We start from the raw sequence: 18785 nt of genomic DNA, 5'->3' as shown, positions 1-18785 counted from the left end.
CCTCAAATTACATTATTTTTCCACCACTTTATATTGTCAATCAACAATTAACATCTTTTAAACAGTAACAGCTTCTAATGTTTTTAAACATTTATTTATTTATGTATCTTTAGTTTTAGGCAGACATATTATTTTTTTTTAATGTGGTGCTGAGGATCGAACCCAGTGCCTCATGTATGCTAGGTGAGCACTCTACCACTGAGTCACAACCCTAGCCCCGAGCTTTTCATTTTTATCCCAAAATTACTTTGTAATTCCAATCAGCAATTTAATTTACTTTAACAAATATTTAATACTAACTCTATAAAGCTCACCTCCCAGAAGCAGTATAATGGGGAAAAGAGAAGTGAAAGCTCATGAGAGCAATTATGAGCAACAAAGGCTGTGTGGAAACTGCACAGGAGGAGTAAAGGGAAGTTCCTGAAGCATAACACTAAGGGACTTGAGCAAAGACCAAAGAATCAGAGTGCACATCATTGTTCACCACACTGTTCTGAGTGTGGAGAATAAGCTAAGTACATAGGAATGATAGACACCTCAGGCCCAGTCACTTGGGCCCCAGTCAGCATATTAAGTGGGTTCCTATTACTTGCCTCTCATTTCACACCACTAAGCTACAAAACAGTATTTAGACTGTAGACCAGATGTGAAAACAAACTGGTCCCCAATAAAGCAGAATCAGCATTAAGAATTCTTAGCAAATAGGAAGTCTGGCAAAGTGCTTCAAGCAAAAGCAAAATAGTGAAGTGGGGGGAAAAAGGCAGATAACTATGCAAACATAATACAGGCAAAAATGAGTAATTGCCTGGAGGAAAATTAATTTAATTGATTTAAATGTAGACAGATGTAAATGCCTAGATCTTGAAAAAGTTAAAGGATTATATAGCAAGAAAAATTAGCAAGTGGTAAAAATAGCCAAGAAAAGATATAGGATGGTTAATCTTTTCCTTCATTGCACGTTGTCAATTGATAGTTGCCTTTAGACAGCACTTGTACTTTCTTTTTTTCTTTTTTATTTCTTTCTTTCTTTTCTTCTTCTTCTTTTTTTTTTTTTTGCAATGCTGGGTGGGGATCAAACCCAAGGCCTCATGCATGCATGCTAATGCATGCTAAGCAAGTACTCTACTATTGAGCTACAACCCCAGCCCCATTTCATTCTTATGGGGGGGGGGAGTTGGACAGGCAAGGGATAGGGAAGGCTGAAGAGGTATATTTTATAAAATTAAGTTTCAATCTATGTCATAAAATAAATACATCTGCTTATTTCTGGAGATTTCAGGTGATATGTTGCTCTTTACAATGTTCACATTTTTAAAATAATAAGCATATATTATCTTTTTTAAAAACAACTTATTATTTTAAGTCTATGTGGCCTTCAATCACTTCCAATTAATTTTCATCTGCAGTTGTAGGATTAAAATTTACTGCCCTTTAGAGTCTTTGTAATTTTTGGTGTGAGATACTAAGCTAATTACTAAACCTCTCTCCTAGTCTTGGATTCCTTATCAGTAAAATGGAGATAACAATAGTACCTATCTCATAAAATGATTGTGCAGATTAAATAAAATAATCCATATAAAATGGTATATGATAAGTGCTAAATAAATGTTAGTTATTATTATGTTTAATATACTAAATTTCTCTAAAATAGTCACAACATACATATTCTTAACCAAAAGTAAAAATAATACAGCTTTACTATAGTAATAGCATCTACACTATTTCTTTTTTTTTTGGGGGGTGGGGGTAGAGGGTACCGGGGATTGAACTCAGGGGCACTTGACCACTGAGCCACATCCCCAGCCCTATTTTGTATTTAAAGACAGAGTCTCACTGAGTTGCTTATTACCTCGCTGTTACTGAGGCTGGCTTTGAAATCCAATCCTTCTGCCTCAGCCTCCCAAGCTGCTGGGATTACAGGCGGGCACCATCATCTCCAGCAGCATCTATACTATTTATAATCCTACTTTTTACATGAAGGAAAGAAATTGGTTCTTCAATGTTTAGAATTCAGATTGAATCATACTTTAAACTATTCTAATGATACAACAGATAATATAATAATACCTCATTATTATTTATTACTTCCAAAGCCTGTTGGTGGTTTTGGTAGAGTGGGTGTCTTCTGTCAGGCTTACTCTTTAAGTGCAGCCTCTTTTTAACTGGATCTTCAAGTTCAAATGTTGGTGAACTGGTATCCAACAGTTGTGAAATATGTGGCACAAATATGAAAGGCTTAAAAACTGATCTAGAAGAAAGAGACTTAATTAAATTGACATGTCAAAATGTTTAAAAATTCAGCATTATTCTAAGTTTTCCAAGATTCTCTTAGAGAAGTTTCTGTTAATGATGCTACATAAGTAAGTTGTTCCTGTCATATTAATTATGCTATGCCCAAATCCCAGTGTACAGTGTGATCTCATTTATAGCAGGGGCAATGCTTAATTTAGGGCTGCATTCATACCGACCTACTGAGAGCACAGCACATATACCATGTCAGTGAATGAACAGTTTTCCATTTCCTAAGGTAAGAACAATTCTCAGTGTTATAGACTGAGGATTATAACTTGGAGTGAAAATCAGTACAAGTGTTAATGAAGGGACACAGGTTTCACACTCTAACTTCTTGAAGTATCTTTAACAATATGAAAGTCTATAACATTAAGGGATAGCAAGTACGAAATCATTTCTAAATGTAATGTGGTGTTAAATTTGGTAAGAGATACAAATGACTTGAATCAAGATAGTCTATAAATAAAGTCCTAAAGATATAACTTGAACTACTGATAGTTTAAGTTTTATATGTATGTGTTTTCTATATGTACAAAAGTAAATCTAGCACAACTACATTACTTATTCAATTTACTAACTTATAAATCATCTAATGTCATTAATGTCTGAAATCTGAGTAGAGAAACCTATCTACCTTCTTTTCTTGACAATGTTAAATATATTTGTAGGAAAGAGGAGTACAGATAAGGGTAAATACAAAACTATAAGCCTTTTCTTCCCATAAAAAATGAGAACAGTTACACATTTATGGAAATTGCAATCTAAAATTGGCCCAGAAAATCCACCAACAAGTTGTCTTATTTATGTAACAAAAATTTAGTCTCACAGAATTATCAACACACTATGATTCTTCCCCATACCATGACCACTTGCTAGTTCACAGTATTTTGTGACTTTACCTCTCAGGATCAGGAGTCCCCGTAAAGAAGTGAATGCAAGGAAGGTTGGAATCTTGAGGTAAAACAGAAACCATGCTTGCAGTGGTCAGGAATTCTCCCTCCATATTAATGCCACTTGGTTTATCTCGGAGAATTTCCATCATTGTTTCAAATGTTATGTTTCCTAGGGAAATAATTTTAAAATCCATTAAATATGTTTGCATATATATATTTTACAATTACAAACTGCTTTCTCTACTGATAATATAGGAGATATCGATTTTGGTATAAATGAGATATCAACTATAAACAAACTCTGTTTCAACAGCACATTGTCACAGAAAGATATTTTCTTTTAAATATAAAATATGCAAAATCTCAAAAACATTCTAACAGGTAAAAACTTTGTAAGCAAAAGCAATCAATAGTATAAAAATACATTCAATCCTATTGCACTAACAGAATTTTTAAGGCATATTTAGTAATGAACTGATGATATTTCAATAACCTATTATCTGAGCCTGTCCATTCAATCAAAAAAAATATTGTATTTAGTTTCCAATATTATAAAAAATTATTTTTATAAAACAACACATTATTTTTCCTATATTAATTTCTGTGTCTGACATTAATAAGCTTACATTAAAGTGTGGGCTAGAACTTGAAAAAGAATGAAGATGACAAAACACATTATGGTTAATGGAATTTGGGTGTGCATAATCCTGCTGGGCTACTTTAAAAATTAAACGTCCATGTGTGAGATGAAACATGTATGTGATGATATATTGCATGTGATTATACTGTTTTATGCTTTTATATTTAATGTGTATTGTTTTTCAGAATTTTTTTTGAGGAAAATAGAAAAAATTATTTTCTATCTTTAGTAAATATAACATGTCCCTGGTTACACAGAGTTTCAGAATTCAGTATTTGGAAAGCATCACAAAATTTTTTTTAAAGTCATTGATGTTTTCAGACAGCTCTGTTCCTTGCTATACACATTTATAGTCAAAGATGTGGCTCAGAACTACCTTACAGTAACAACAACAACAACAAAAAAACCCTAACCTACCTATATAGTTATTATGGTTTGGATATAAGGTATTTCCCCAAAGTTCCTGTGTGAAGGCAGAAATGTTCAGCAGTGAGAGGATTAGATTGTAAGAGTTGAAACCTAATTAGTGGATTAAGCCACTTGATGGATTAATAATTTGAATGGACTAGTTGGGCAGTAACTATAGGCAGGTGGGAATGACTGGAGGAATTAGGTCTCTAGAGGTGTACCTTTGTATTTGTCCCTGATCCCTCTCTGTCTGCTTTCTGGACATCATGAGTTGAGTAGTTTTCCTCCATCAGCCCTTCCACCATGATGTTATGCCTCACCAAGAGCTCAGAGCAATGGAATCAGCTGAGACCTCTGAAACTGTGAGCCAAAATAAACTTCCTCCTCAAAGTTGTACTTGTCAAGTATCTTGGTCACAGCAATTAAAAAGCTGACTAACACAGCAGTCCTACAAAAATAGTTTGTTTTTCTTCTGACCTATCATTAATTTTCTTCTGCAAAATTTATCACTCCAAATTCCTCCTAAATCAAATTCAAACTCCTGAAAATTAAAACTTACTATTAAGCTCAACTGAAATGACCTTTTCCTCTCCATCTATAAGCATTACTAATCTTTTGTTTATTTGTTGTAGCCCCATCATTAGATTATACATTCCCTATAGAAAAGGATGATATTTCCCTCTATTTAGTTCTCATTTATTTAAAAAAAAACATTTTGGGGCATCTGTTAAGTGCCAGGCACTGTCATAGAAACTAGAGGTGTATATCTATATAGAGATATAAATATGAAGAGATATATCTCTTCATGAATATGATCCAATTTCAACTAAAGTAACAACAGTTAACAAGTCATTGACAATCTCTCCTAAAAAGTTTCAGAATAGGCTTAAAAGTTTTCCTTTGAATATAAGAAATTCTCATTATCAAAAGAAAACTGACACAAGAAAAGACTACTACTCAAAGTAACACATTTAAAATGAGAATCAAAACTTCATGGTAAATAATGGAGTAAAAAGGATTGATTGAACTTTTAATGTAAAATAAAAATATTACAGAAATAAATTTATATAAATATAAACTTACAAAAAACAATTTAGTTTTAAATTTTAACATGCTAATTCTTAGAACAAAGAATGAAGTATAATTTTTCCAACAAAATTTTATGAGAATACTTTATGACTACTGCAGGATGATCATAAAGACAATTTTCACAAAAATATTTGAGGATTACATCAAGTTTCTTAACCCATCATTTCCCAGCATCCAATAATGGGTTGTCACTCTCTTAATCCTTTAATACTGAAGTCACTGTCTTTGAAAGCACTTGATCATATTACCATCCTTAGTTTTCTCTTCAATTAATAGGTCTAACTCTACCCATGTGTTATTTGTCATTGACTTTGTATGAGACTTTTCTTGGGATAAACTGAAAAAATATTATAAAATTCATTGGCAAAAATGAACATTCAAGAATTTCCAGAAATAAAAAAAATTAAATCAACTAAAAATAAAATAAAATATATGATTATTAAAAAAATTGCCAGGATAATTCTGAAAAAGCAGAGTAATAAGGAGGTGTTTTTCATGTCACATAAAAAAACAGTATTATAAATACTCTCATATTGTTCTCTAGCTCATAAAACAGGTTTTGGGGGGCTGGCGATATTAGCTCTGTAACTCAGAGGAAGAGTACTTGCCTAGCATGAATGAAGCCCTGGGTTCAATATATAGCACTGAAGAGAGAAAGAAAGAAAAAGAGAAACTGGGTACCATGGGGCACACCTATAATCCCGCTACTTGGAACACAGGATTGCAAGTTAGAGGCCAGTCTGGGTTAACTCAGCAAAACCTGTCTCAAAATTAAAAGAGGGGTGGGGTATAGTCAGCCTAGCATACTTGAAAAATGTTCAATTCCCAGGACTGCAAAAAAAAAAGTCATGTTCTGACTGTTTCAGGTATTCATTCATGTTTTTAAACAGGGAGATTTCCACTACTCCAGTTATTATAGTTATTCCTGGAAGAAGGTAAGTTTAATTCCAAGTACTCCAACACAGGTAGCAGTATTCTTTTAACCACTCCATTATTATGCCTCCAATTTATTAAATACATCAGTTTTTTCTTACCCAGAAATAGTACCAGGTTATTTTTTTTTAAAGAGAGAGTGAGAGAGAGGAGAGAGAGAGAGAGAGAGAGAGAGAGAGAGAGAGAGAGAGAGAGAGAGAATTTTTAATATTTATTTTTTAGTTCTCGGAGGACACAACATCTTTGTTGTTATGTGGTGCTGAGGATCGAACCCGGGCCGCACGCATGCCAGGCGAGCGCACTACCGCTTGAGCCACATCCCCAGCCCAGTACCAGGTTCTTAATAACAACAATGAACATGGTATATCCATATTGTAACAAGTACAGTTTGTTTGTTTTTTAAGTAATAAAACATAGTGTCTGCCATCAGGTATTTCAGATAACTTATGTGGAAATATTTAATTGTTTCCTTAAAATCAGTTTTTGGTTTTGTTTTTGATTGTACCCAGGGGTGCTTAATCACTGAATCACATCCACAGCCCTTTTTATTTTTTATTTTAAGACAGGGTTTTGCTACATTGCTGAAGCTGGCTTTGAACTTCCTATCCTCCTGCCTTAGTCTCCCAAACTGCTAAGATTACAGGCGAGCATCACCATGCCCAGCTAAACATAGTTCTAAAGACTTAAATAACTTTCACTTAACATGGTTAATTGACCACAAGTTTTTGTTTGTTTGTTTGTTTTCCTCTCTCCCCAAACTCTACAGTTTTGGGGCTGGAGATATAGCTCAGTGGTAGAGCACACGCTTAGTATGCACAATGCCGTGGATTCAATCCCCAGCACCAAATAATAAACACAACATTTTACAATACTTACCAGAAAGAAATTTTAAAATGAAGTAACTCACAAAGATAAATAGAATAGGGAAAGCAAGAATCTCCCCACACCATTCCCCTAACATGGGGATTAAAAGAAAAAGCTTCACTGGGAGCAGTGGTGCATGCCTATAATCCCAATGGAAGGCTGAGACAGGAAGATTGCAAGTTCAAACCCAGAGTTTAGCAATTTAGCAAGGCCCTAAGTAACTCAGCAAGACCCTGTCTCTAATAAAATACAAAAAGGTTTGGAGATGTGACTCAGTGGTTGAGTGCCCCTGGGTTCAATTCCGGGAGGGAAAATGGAGGGAAGGAAAGAAAGAAAAGAAAAAGCTCATAGCAAGTCTATACCCAAAATATGATTTTTGTGATACTTCAAAAGAAAATTAACTTTCATATACAATAATGTAATGTTCTGTCATCAGTTAATCATGCAACTTACCAACAATTTTATGGTAATGAAAATAGATTTACACAAGTCCATATTCTATCTGGTTTCTTCACAGTATAACCATGACTTCAAATTCAAACAAGAAAAATAACTTACTGAATTTATAGGTAACTTGTTATAGGAGTCATAATTTTCTGTTAATTTTGAAAAACACAGGAAGAAAAAAGGGTGTTACCCAAAAAAGCACCTTTAATGTTAAAACTCGGCAATAAAACAAAAGCCTACCACCCATACTGATCTACTACTATCAGATACATAGCTCCAATACCTAGTGAGATTTAAAAATGATTCAAGTCTAAATTCCTATAAATGCAAGTTTTAATAAAAAACAGTGGCAGAACATAACACTGTGATAATACAAGTATTACAAAAATGTTTTCTGTATTCAAAACCTACAATTCTCAAAATGAAAGGAGGATTTACATGATCACTTGAGTAGGGTAGCTATAAGTAATCCACTAGCAAGCATTGAATAAGTACTGAGACTGCAGTGGCAGGGTTCAGTAAAATAAATGCAAAACACAGGGTGCAATTTCATTGCAATTTAAACTAGTTATTTAAAATACATGAGTGAATATAGATACAATTTGGATATACATGCAGCACAGTTAATAGCCATCAGGTAGGGATGGTTAGAAAGGAGAAAGGTAGGCTCTTCTATCTAGAAAAATTAGCCATAATGTACTAGTGGACAATTTTCTATGAAAGAATTGGAAATACATTTATTCTTTTGGCAAAGCACAGAAAGCTAGATGAACTATACTTCACACTTGAAAAAAATAAGCTTCATGTCAGATGCATATATTAATATATTCATGTATAACTATCAAATCTACAATTCAGTATTTTGTAGTTAAATATAACAAGTATTATGATGCACTGGGGAATTAATGTTTTATTATTTCTATTTGGTTTTCTTCCTTTTGTCCAATTACTCTAAACCTTACATTCTTGACATTTTCCTTTCCATCTTAATTATGCATTGTTGCTCTTCATTTTTAAAAATTATCTGCTAATTTTATTTCCTTGACTTTATGTTTACTGCCTGAAAAATATACACAACAGTGATCTTTGCTAAACTACCTAGAAGTTACAATTTAATTCAATTCAACCCAATAATGATTCTTAATTAATCATTTCAACACTTATTAAGCACACACAACATAGTAGTACAAGACATTGAGCTAAGTATTAAGAGAAAAATAAAGGTAAATTTAAAAAGCCCTTTTTTCAGTTTCATAGAGAATATAAATGAAGAGCACAAATACATATAGTTTTCTCATTTGTAAAATGAAGATAATATCTACTTCATATGGCTGTTTAAAAAGAAAATGTAAGTGAATAACTTAATACAGTACCTAGCCCTGGATAAGTTTGCAATAAATGAGAGTAGATACTGCTACAACTTTTTTTAAATCTACTTTTATAATAAGTCTAAAATTGAAATATTTAGTATAACATTCTGTATCATTTTTTATATACCTATCCCTATGGAAAAATAGTTTAAATATACTTATAAAATGATAAATTAGCTGGGCATGGTTGTACACACCTGTAATCCCAGTGGCTCAGAAGGCTGAGGCAGGAGGATCAAAAGTTTAAAGCTATACTCAGCAACTTAGCGAGGCCCTAAACATCTCAGGAAGATCCTATCTCTAAATAAAATACAAAAAAGGGCTGGGGATGTGGCTCAGTGGTTCAGCACCCCTGTGTTCAATCCCAGTACTAAAAATAAATTAATTAATACATAAAATAAAATGATAAACTAACATTAAGAAACTTTGTAGAAAATATTTCAAATTTTGACATTGTTTTAGAAATTAAAATATAAGATATTAAATACTTTGAAAAATAACTAATGTGAAATTAATTTGTTTAATGAATACTTGAAAAAAGCAAATATCAATCACTGACTGATCCATCTGAGTAGTTGGTATCTGATTGATTTATAGAACCATTTTATTCTTTAAGTGAAGGAGGATAGAGCAGTCACATGTTTTTTTAGTAAAATGACTCTTTTAGCTATTATCTGCTACTCAGTAATCTAAATAAAATTTATTCTGCCAGAATTATTTGGTAGCAAAGGGGAAAAGTACATTAAAAGTTATTTTTTTAGGAGTTAATAGTGACCCAATATAAAAAATGGGAAAAAGATACACTAATAAGTGGACAATTTATAAGAAAATTATAAATTTTCAATAAATATCAGAATGTCTAATCTTACTAATAAAATAATATATATTGAGATAATAATATGCCACTTTTACCTACAAAATTTATAAGGGCTAGTCAGGTGCAGTGGCACACACCTATAATCCCAGTGTTTCAGGAGGCAGAGGCAGAAGGATTATGTGTTCAAGATTAGCTTCGGCAGACTAACCCACAAAATTACAATTATCTTATATTAGACAAAGGTACCAAAAACATGCACTGGAGAAAAAATAGCCTCTTCAACAGATGGTGCTGGGAAAACTGGAAATCCATATGCAACAAAAAGAAATTAAAACCTTATTTCTCACCACTCAAAAAACTCAACTCAAAATGGATCAAGGACTTAGGAATAAAACCAGAGACCCTGCATCTAATAGAAGAAAAAGTAGGCCCTAATTTCCATTATGTGGGATTGAGCCCCAACTTCCTTAATAAGACTCCTGTGGCACAAGAATTAAAATCAAGAATCAATAAATGGGATGGAATCAAACTAAAAAGTTTCTTCTCAGCAAAAGAAATAATCTGTGAGGTGAATAGAGAGCCTACATCTTGGGGGCAAATCTTTACCGCTCACACATCAGATAGAGCACTAATCTCTAGGGTATATAAAGAACTTAAAAAGCTAAGCACCAAAAAAACACAAATAACCCAATCAATAAATGGGCCAAGGACCTGAACAGACACTTCTCAGAAGATGATATAAGTCAATCAACAAATATATGAAAAAATGTTCATCATCACTAGCAATTAGAGAAGTGCAAATCAAAACCACTCTAAGATTTCATCTCACTCCAGTCAGAATGGCAGCTAGTATGCATACAAACAACAAGTGTTGGCGAGGATGTGGAGGAAAAGGTACATACATTGCTGGTGGGATTGCAAATTGGTGCAGCCAATATAGAAAGCAGTTTGGAGATTTCTTGGAAAATTGGGACTGGAGCCATCATTTGACCCAGCTATCCACTCTCCTGGGTCTATACCCAAAGGACTTAAAACAGCTTACTATAGGGACACAATCACATCAGTGTTTATAGCAGCACGATTCACAATAGCTAAACTGTGGAACCAACCTAGATGCCCTTCAGTAGATGAATGTATTAAAAGAAATGTGGCATATACACAATTGATTATTACTCAGGAATAAAAGAGAAAAAATCATGGGATTTGCAGGTGAATGGATGGACTTAGAGAAGATAATGCTAAGTGAAGTTAATCAATCCCCCAAAAAACAATCCTGAATGTCTTCTTTGATATAAGGAGGCTGATTTATAGTGGGATAGGGAGAGGGAGCATGAGAGGCAGGGATGAACTCTAGATAGGGCAGAGTTGTTGGAGGGGAAGAGGGGGACATGGGGTTATAAATGATAGTGGAATGTGATGATCATTATTATCCAAAGTAAATGTATGAAGACACGAATTGATGTGAATATACTTTGTATACAACCAGAGATATGAAAAATTATGCTCTATGTGTGTGGTAAGAATTGTAATGCATCCCACAGTCATATATAAATAAAAATTTAAAAAATAAAAAGAACTATTTAAAAATGAATAAAAATAAGATCAGCCTCAGCAATTTAGCAAGGCCGTAAACAACTCAGCAAGACTCTTGTCTCTAAATAAAACATAAAAAAGGGCTGGAGATGTGGCTCAGTGGTTAAGTGCCCCTGGGTTCAATCCTGGGTACCCCCCACAAAATTATAAAGGTTAAAAAATAAGTATTTAGAAAATAGGCACTCAACTATTCAAATATTGCTGGTGTTAATTTAAATTGATGTATCTATTCTGGTGGCCACTGTGGCAGTGTGTTTCAAAAACTTTAAAATATATATACATCTTGACTGCACATTCTTCTTCTAAAAACTCATTCTACTAAAATAACCATGGATATGAATATAAGTAGGCTATGAACACTTTATATGATTTTCAGTAATGAAAAACTAAAAATTACCTAAGTAACAGTTATTTGTTAGCTAAAGTATGATTCATACAATCATTCTTTATTATGTAATGATCAAAATACTACTACATAAAAATTGAGGCAATATCAAAATAATAAATATGTATCTATTTAAAGGAAAGTTCTGCAGATACTAAAATAGAATGATCTGTATTATATACTACTAACTTTGGAAAGTTATATGTACAAAAGTATAAATGGCATGCTACCATTTCAGTAAAATACATATACATATTTGTCTCATTAAACCTGTTTCATCTCTGGGAGAATATATAAAGAACTGCCTATGGGGGAAAAAACTAAGTATTTGGGGACAGACTACAAATGTACCTTTAAATTTTCAATCATGTGAATATATTTATTTTTAAAAGTAAAATAATATCATGGAATAATAAAAGACATGTGAAGGAGTTCTACTTTGAACTTCACTATGTAAGCTCGTATCAGACCAACCCTCCCTAATATAAACTTGGAATAAAAATGCAATGAACAATTAACCTGAGGGCTCTTTACAACTAACAAAGGCAAGAAAATTTGGAGGTGATGTGGATGAGAGGATGATGCATAGGGTGAGTTTCCCAATTTTTTTATGACTGCAACTTATAGGAAGTCCACAGTCAGTGCTGTGCTGGCTGCAACAGATAACCTTGGTATTTCTGACCTCAAGAACCAGAGGTCAACCACAAGCACTGGAAAGTGAAGGGCAAATCCCATAATGCAGAGAGTCAGGCAGAAGAAATTCTAAATTCTCTGTTCAAAACAATAACAAAAAAAGAACACATCTGCCCAAATAACCCAAATATTCATCTGATCCCTAAATAATCATGTGGGGCAGAATGCAAGAAATGGACTGAAAGTTGAGCCAATGATAGTTTGCAGATTGAGTATAATCAATTAAGATAAGTATCTGCTAAAACAAGTTATCCATTTCTTATTAGGTAATTTTGGTGTTCTGTGGATTTTAGGGAATTGGTTCATTTCCTCTGAGTTAATGAATTTAGGAGCATAGATTTATTTGTAGTATTCCTTTGTTAGTTTCCTAAAGTTTGTGGAGCCTATAATGAACTCTTATTTCTGACACTAGTCATTTATATCTTCTTCCTCCCCAGAATTAGACTTAAACCAGCCCCAAAGGAAAGACTACTATAGAGCGATCCTAATAAATCTTAAAAATAGGCCTAAAGGAATGAAATTACTAAAATTCCAATAGTGTTTCAAAGAATACAAAATTGCAGCATTCATCAAATAAAATCATAATGCCCACCATCCAATCAAAATTACTAGATCCTTGAAAATGCAACTCCCCCTCCCGCAAAAAAGATGAAAATTTGGTCACCGGAAGACAGACTCAAAAATTATGGAGATGATATTGTTAGCAGACAAGAATGCTAAAATTTCTATTACATTGCTATATGACGAATATGCTCAAGGATTTAAAGAAAAACACAAAGGTAATGAGTAGACAAATGAAAGATAAAGAACCAAATGAAATTTGTAGAGATGAAATACAATATTGAAAATGAAAACATCACTAGATGAGATTTAACAGCAGATCAGATAATACACAGGAAAAGTCAGAATACTTGAGGACATTACAGGAGAAGCTATTATAGTATAGATAGAAACTTCATTCTTTCATCAGAATCCCATGTAATTTAAATGTTTTCAGTGCAGTTACATGTAGATTTATTATAGTACATTTTCCATTAGATAGGTAATTTGAGTAAAATCTGAATATGTATTGTATCAAATATTCACATAGTAGAGTTAGAAATACACATATGCTGAGGTCTTGTATGGTTTACTAATTCCAAACCAACATTTGTTTCTCAGCCCCACACAGGTAGCCCACAAAATAAATGTGGTTGAGAGTTCAATCTCTCATAAGAGACTGTATTGACTTATAGCCTGAGAAAGCAGGAAGCGCAACTCTAGGCTAGGAATCTAGGCAAGAAGTACAGTAGTATTTTTTAGATTTGTACCTTGGGAAAGAGCCTAGCTCCTATTTTCCAAACAAGTCTTTGACCTAGCCATCTATGCTTTCATGGATGTTAAAACTCTAGCCTGTAAGGCTTAGCTCCAATGCAGAATCCCCCTGCCCTTTGACCCAGAGATGAGGAGGACTGTCTGGGGGTGGAAATATTCCAAATCTTGCTCATATTATAGGTTTTCTCTTCATTTTTAGAACCTGGTGATTTCCTATTCTTGTATTTGAACTTAGTTATATATGCTTTTAATGACTATTTTAATCAATATTTCTGAAGTTTTGAAGTGGGAAGGAGGGAATTCTTGTATCTGCTCAGTTTGTCTTCTCAACCAGAACTTCTAGATATAATTTACAGTAATAAAATAACCAATAAGAGTACTATCAAGGGGCTGTAGCTGTAGCTCAGTGGTAAGCACTTGCCTTGTATATGTGAGGCACTAGGTTTGATCCTCAGCACCATGTAAAAATAAATAAACATACTGTATGTTTATCTACAACTAAATAAATATTTTTTAAAAGAGTACTATCAAAAGATAAATACAAGAAGTAGCAGCAAGAGTCAAAGAAGCATGTTTCCATGTTTCAAAAAATTCTGAGAGCCAGGTAGGGTGGTGCACGCATGTAATGCCAGCAGCTCAGGAGGCTGAGGCAGGAGGATCACAAATTCAAAGCCAGGCTCATCGACTTAGCAAAGAACTGGGAATGTAGCTCAGTGGTTAAGCAGCCCTGAGTTCAACCCTGGTACCAAAAAAAAAAAAATCTGAGAAGTAACCACAATTTTGTTTGAAGAATATTAACAGAATTTTTTTTAAAGTTTCTAAGAAATGAAAATCTGAACTTTCACATAGAATCATTACCTTCCCACAATTATAAATTTTACACATCTCAAAAAATAGCTTACATCATCATACTGTTTTCAGTTTTAATGACTATATTTTTATTAAATATAATTCCTAAAAACAGATTTATCACTCCTACATTATATCCACAAAAATGTAATTTGTTATTTTGACATTATTAAAATGCTAAAATTACCTTTGTGTTTATTCAGAAGCTTGTAGCCCTCACAGTATCTGCCTGATGAAGTCATCATCTTGGCTGTGTCAAGATAAGAATATGTTGCAGCAAAATCAAATTCCTTTTTACCATCCCACCATCCTTTCTGCTTAGCATAGTTTCTCATGTCTGGGTGTTCTTGGTCAATCTTGGTTGTTATAGAAAGCTGATTAGAAATATTACGAACTCCTTCTATTTTCAAAGAAAAGGGAAATGAAAACGAAAAGTTATGTTTAACATTAATGTTCCATCTATACATTATAAATTCTTAATCACTATTTAAATGTAAACATAGACTTCTAAATTTTGTACTATGTTCATCTATTGCATATTCTAAGAGACAATTTTTAGAATTAAACTTTTTATGTTCAGATAATTGTAGATGCATATGCAGTTATAAGAAATAATCCAGGGAGAAACTGTGTTCCCTTTACTCCATATCCCCCAACAAAAACATTTTGAAAAACTAGAGTATAAAGTCACAATCATAATACTGGTAATGATACAGTCAAGAAAAAGAATGCTTGTACTACCACAAGAATCCTTTATGTTGCCCCCTCTTAGAGCCATACCCACTGTCTCCCACCCGTAGCATACATGAACTCCAGGCAACCACTAGTTTGTTCTCTTATTTCTCTAAATATTAATTCTAAAAATCCTAGCTTTTTTTTTTACTCAACATAATTCTCTTTTTTTAATATTTATTTTTTAGTTTTCGGCGGACACAACATCTTTGTTTGTATGTGGTGCTGGGAATCGAACCCAGGCCACACGCATGCCAGGCGGGCGCGCTACCACCTGAGCCACATCCCCAGCCCCTCAACATAATTCTCTAAAGATTCATCCAGCTTACTGTAGGTATCAACAGTTCGTTCCTTTTTATTGCTGAGTAATACTCAAGGATGTGGATTTACTATAGTTTCTAACACTATTTTTTTTAAATCATAAATACATTGCTTGCAAAGATATTGTGGCACAAGTCACAAATAAAATTTTCCACTAAAATACAAAAGAGGAAAAAATAATAAAAAGTCTGTTCACAATAAATTATATAGCTGATGATAAATGAAAATTGACCCAACCACTCAGGAGAATCACAAGTTTGAGGACAGCCTAGACAACTTAGGAAGACCCTGTCTCAAAATTTTTTACAAAGGGCTGAGAATGTAGCCCAGGGGTAAAGTGTCCCTGGGTTTAATCCCCGTACCACAAAAATAAATGTTAATTAATTAAAATTGATAATGTTTTGAAACTGATTTAAAAGACAGCTGCAAAGTAAAAATCAACTAAGTAATTATTCTACTGAAGTAATACTTGGGATAGTCTCACTATAAAATCAAGACTTAAGTCAAAATAGAATCAAGGATAGTGATGAAGTTTCCATCTAAGAGATGATTCCCTATAATCCAACAATTCAGTTTTTTTAAATCAACATATATTTTAATTGACACATAATAATTGTACATATTTATGTGGTACAGTGTAGCATTTCATTACATGTATAATAATGTCTAATAATCAGACCAAGGCAAATGGGTGTATATTATATCAGACATTTATCATTTCTTTGTGTTAGGAACATTCAAAGACAACAATTTAGTTCTTGGGCTCATTTAGAAATAGAAAAACTGGTGACAAAACGTACAACTGGATAATGATACCCAGTGAAGGTGCTTATTTTGCATGACCTAATGAGACTTTTTCACAGAATGTTGAACTGTGTTGAACAGAATTCGTTTGTCTTTTCATGTAGCATATTTGATAAAATTAAAAGTGCTTAATGATATAATAGGGTCAATTAACACAATCAGAAAATAGTCTAAGTTAAACTTTATATATTAAAAAAGATAAAATACATAAAATAAAACATAAAACAATATATATAAAGCAAAATATATAACAAAATGTCCAACAAAACAACTGGCAATGATCTGTTTTGAAAATAATATCCAAATCCTCCAAAGCTCAAGTCTTCCTTTATGAAGCCTTTCTGAACTCCCCCAGCTTACAATGACCTTTCCTTTCTTTAATATTCACAGCATCTATGTGTATCATTCATACAACAATTAACATTTTTACATGTATATATTATCTCCTTAGTAAAACTAGGAGATCCTCCTGGATCTCAAACATAATCACATGATTATGTTTGAACACAGGTTGTGCTCTAGTGAAAGAACACTGAACTGAAATCAGGAAGATCTCAATTCCAAGTTTTGCATATACCAGTCTCTTACATCTCTGGATTTCCTCACTTGAAACAAATAAAAGGAATATATGATCAAAACAAAACCATGGGAAAGAAAAAGCAAAGCATTCTAAAGCAAACAACTTGTGTTGTTCTACCCAATGACATAAAATTTTGTTTTACTATTATATCATCGTACCCTTTCTTTTTTTACTGATAACATTAAAATTAAGCATAATAGTGGGATTTATTATTACATATTAATACATGCACATAATTTAGTCAATTTCATTCACCAGTACCTTCTTTTCCCTCTCCTCTATCCTCCTCCTTGTCCCTTTCTTCTACTCCACTGGTCTCCTTTCTATTTTTATGACAACCTTGCCCCTGCCTTTTATTTTCTTTAGCATCCACATACGAAAGAGAATATGACCATTGAGTTTCTGAGTCTGGCTTACTTCATTTAACATAATGTTCTCAAGTTCCATCCATTTTCCTTTAAATTACACAGTTTCATTCATATTTATGTCTGAATAAAACTCCATTGTCCAAAGTACATGTATGAAGGCACAAATTGGTGTCAACATACTTTATATACAACCAGAGATATGAAAATTGTGCTGTATATGTGTAATAAGAATTGTATCCGGGGCCGGGGATGTGGCTCAAGCGGTAGCGCGCTCGCCTGGCATGCGTGCGGCCCGGGTTCGATCCTCAGCATCACATACCAACAAAGATATTGTGTCCGCTGAGAACTAAAGAATAAATGTTGAAAGTTCTCTCTCTCTCTCTCTCTTTCTCTCCTCTCTCACTCTCTCTTTAAAAAAAAAAGAATTGTATTGCATTCCGCTGTCATTTATTTTTTTAAAAATCAATTTTAAAAAGCTCCATTGTATATATATGCCACATTTTCTTTATTCACTTATCCATTGATAGACAATGTTAAGGTCTGTAAACAAGTCAAAATAACACCTGGTATTTTGCCAGGGGAATGTTAGAGTTCGTAAACAAGTCTGGATGGTGCCTGGCAAAATGCCAGAGGGAGTGGTTTGAAAAGTAACAAAAGCGAGCCATTAAGTGTGGAGATTCCTTATTGGTTGACTGATGTATCTACTTTATACTAATTAAGATAAGCTGTGCAAAATGTATAAATAGCTCTGTTGTCCTACAATAAACGCTCCTACTCCTGCTGTATCAATCTACAGAAGTTATTCGTCACCCCCCACCCCCCCACCCCCGGCTATTTTGCTGCAGCCGGACTGCAGCAGATCTGGCATTTTGCCAGGCAGGCACCATCCAGACTTGTTTACGAACTCTAACATTCCCCTGGCAAAATACCAGGTGTTATTTTGACTTGTTTACAGACCTTAACATTAGACACTTACAGACAGACATTGGTTCTATACCTTGGCTATTGGGAATTGCATTGCTATAAACATGGGTATGTATGTATAGCTATGCTGACTTTAATTCTTTTGAATAAATATTGAGGAATATCATAGCTGCATCATATGATCTTTCCATTCCTAGTCTTTTGAGGAACCTCCATACTGATTTCCATACTGGTTATACAAAGTCATAATCCCATCAAGATCCCATAAGTATTCTTTTTCTCCTTCATTCTTGCCAGCATTTATTATTATTTGTATTTCTTGATTACTGCCATTCTAATTGGAATAAGATGAACTCTTAGGGTAATTTTGATTTGCATTTCCCTGATTGCTAAAGATGTTGAAATTTTTTTCATATATTTGTTGACCATTTGTATTTCTTCTTTTGAGAAGTGTTTAATTTTTTTCCCC

At 33.4% G+C, this 18785-nt stretch overlaps 1 protein-coding gene across 4 annotated transcripts in view; it reads right to left on the bottom strand.

Moving 5' to 3' along the window:
* The window catches only part of LOC144251804 (secernin-3-like), a 34059-nt gene that overhangs the window by 7551 nt on the left and 7723 nt on the right, over positions 1–18785 (bottom strand). For 2 of the 4 annotated variants that reach the window (XM_077794526.1, XM_077794523.1), the window contains exons 5-7: positions 14775–14987; positions 3192–3354; positions 2068–2248 (exon numbers count right to left, since the gene is read on the bottom strand). In XM_077794526.1, the coding sequence (XP_077650652.1) occupies positions 2068–2248; positions 3192–3354; positions 14775–14987 (557 nt within the window). The remainder of the gene's footprint in view (positions 1–2067; positions 2249–3191; positions 3355–14774; positions 14988–18785) is intronic. The other 2 variants (XM_077794525.1, XM_077794524.1) reach the window with 2 other exon arrangements.

This window comes from Urocitellus parryii, unplaced genomic scaffold (genome assembly GCF_045843805.1).
Source record: "Urocitellus parryii isolate mUroPar1 unplaced genomic scaffold, mUroPar1.hap1 Scaffold_228, whole genome shotgun sequence".
Classification (NCBI taxonomy): Eukaryota; Metazoa; Chordata; class Mammalia; order Rodentia; family Sciuridae; genus Urocitellus; species Urocitellus parryii.
The sequence above is the reverse complement of the archived record's forward strand: the minus strand, read 5'-3'. Positions and strand labels throughout refer to the sequence as shown.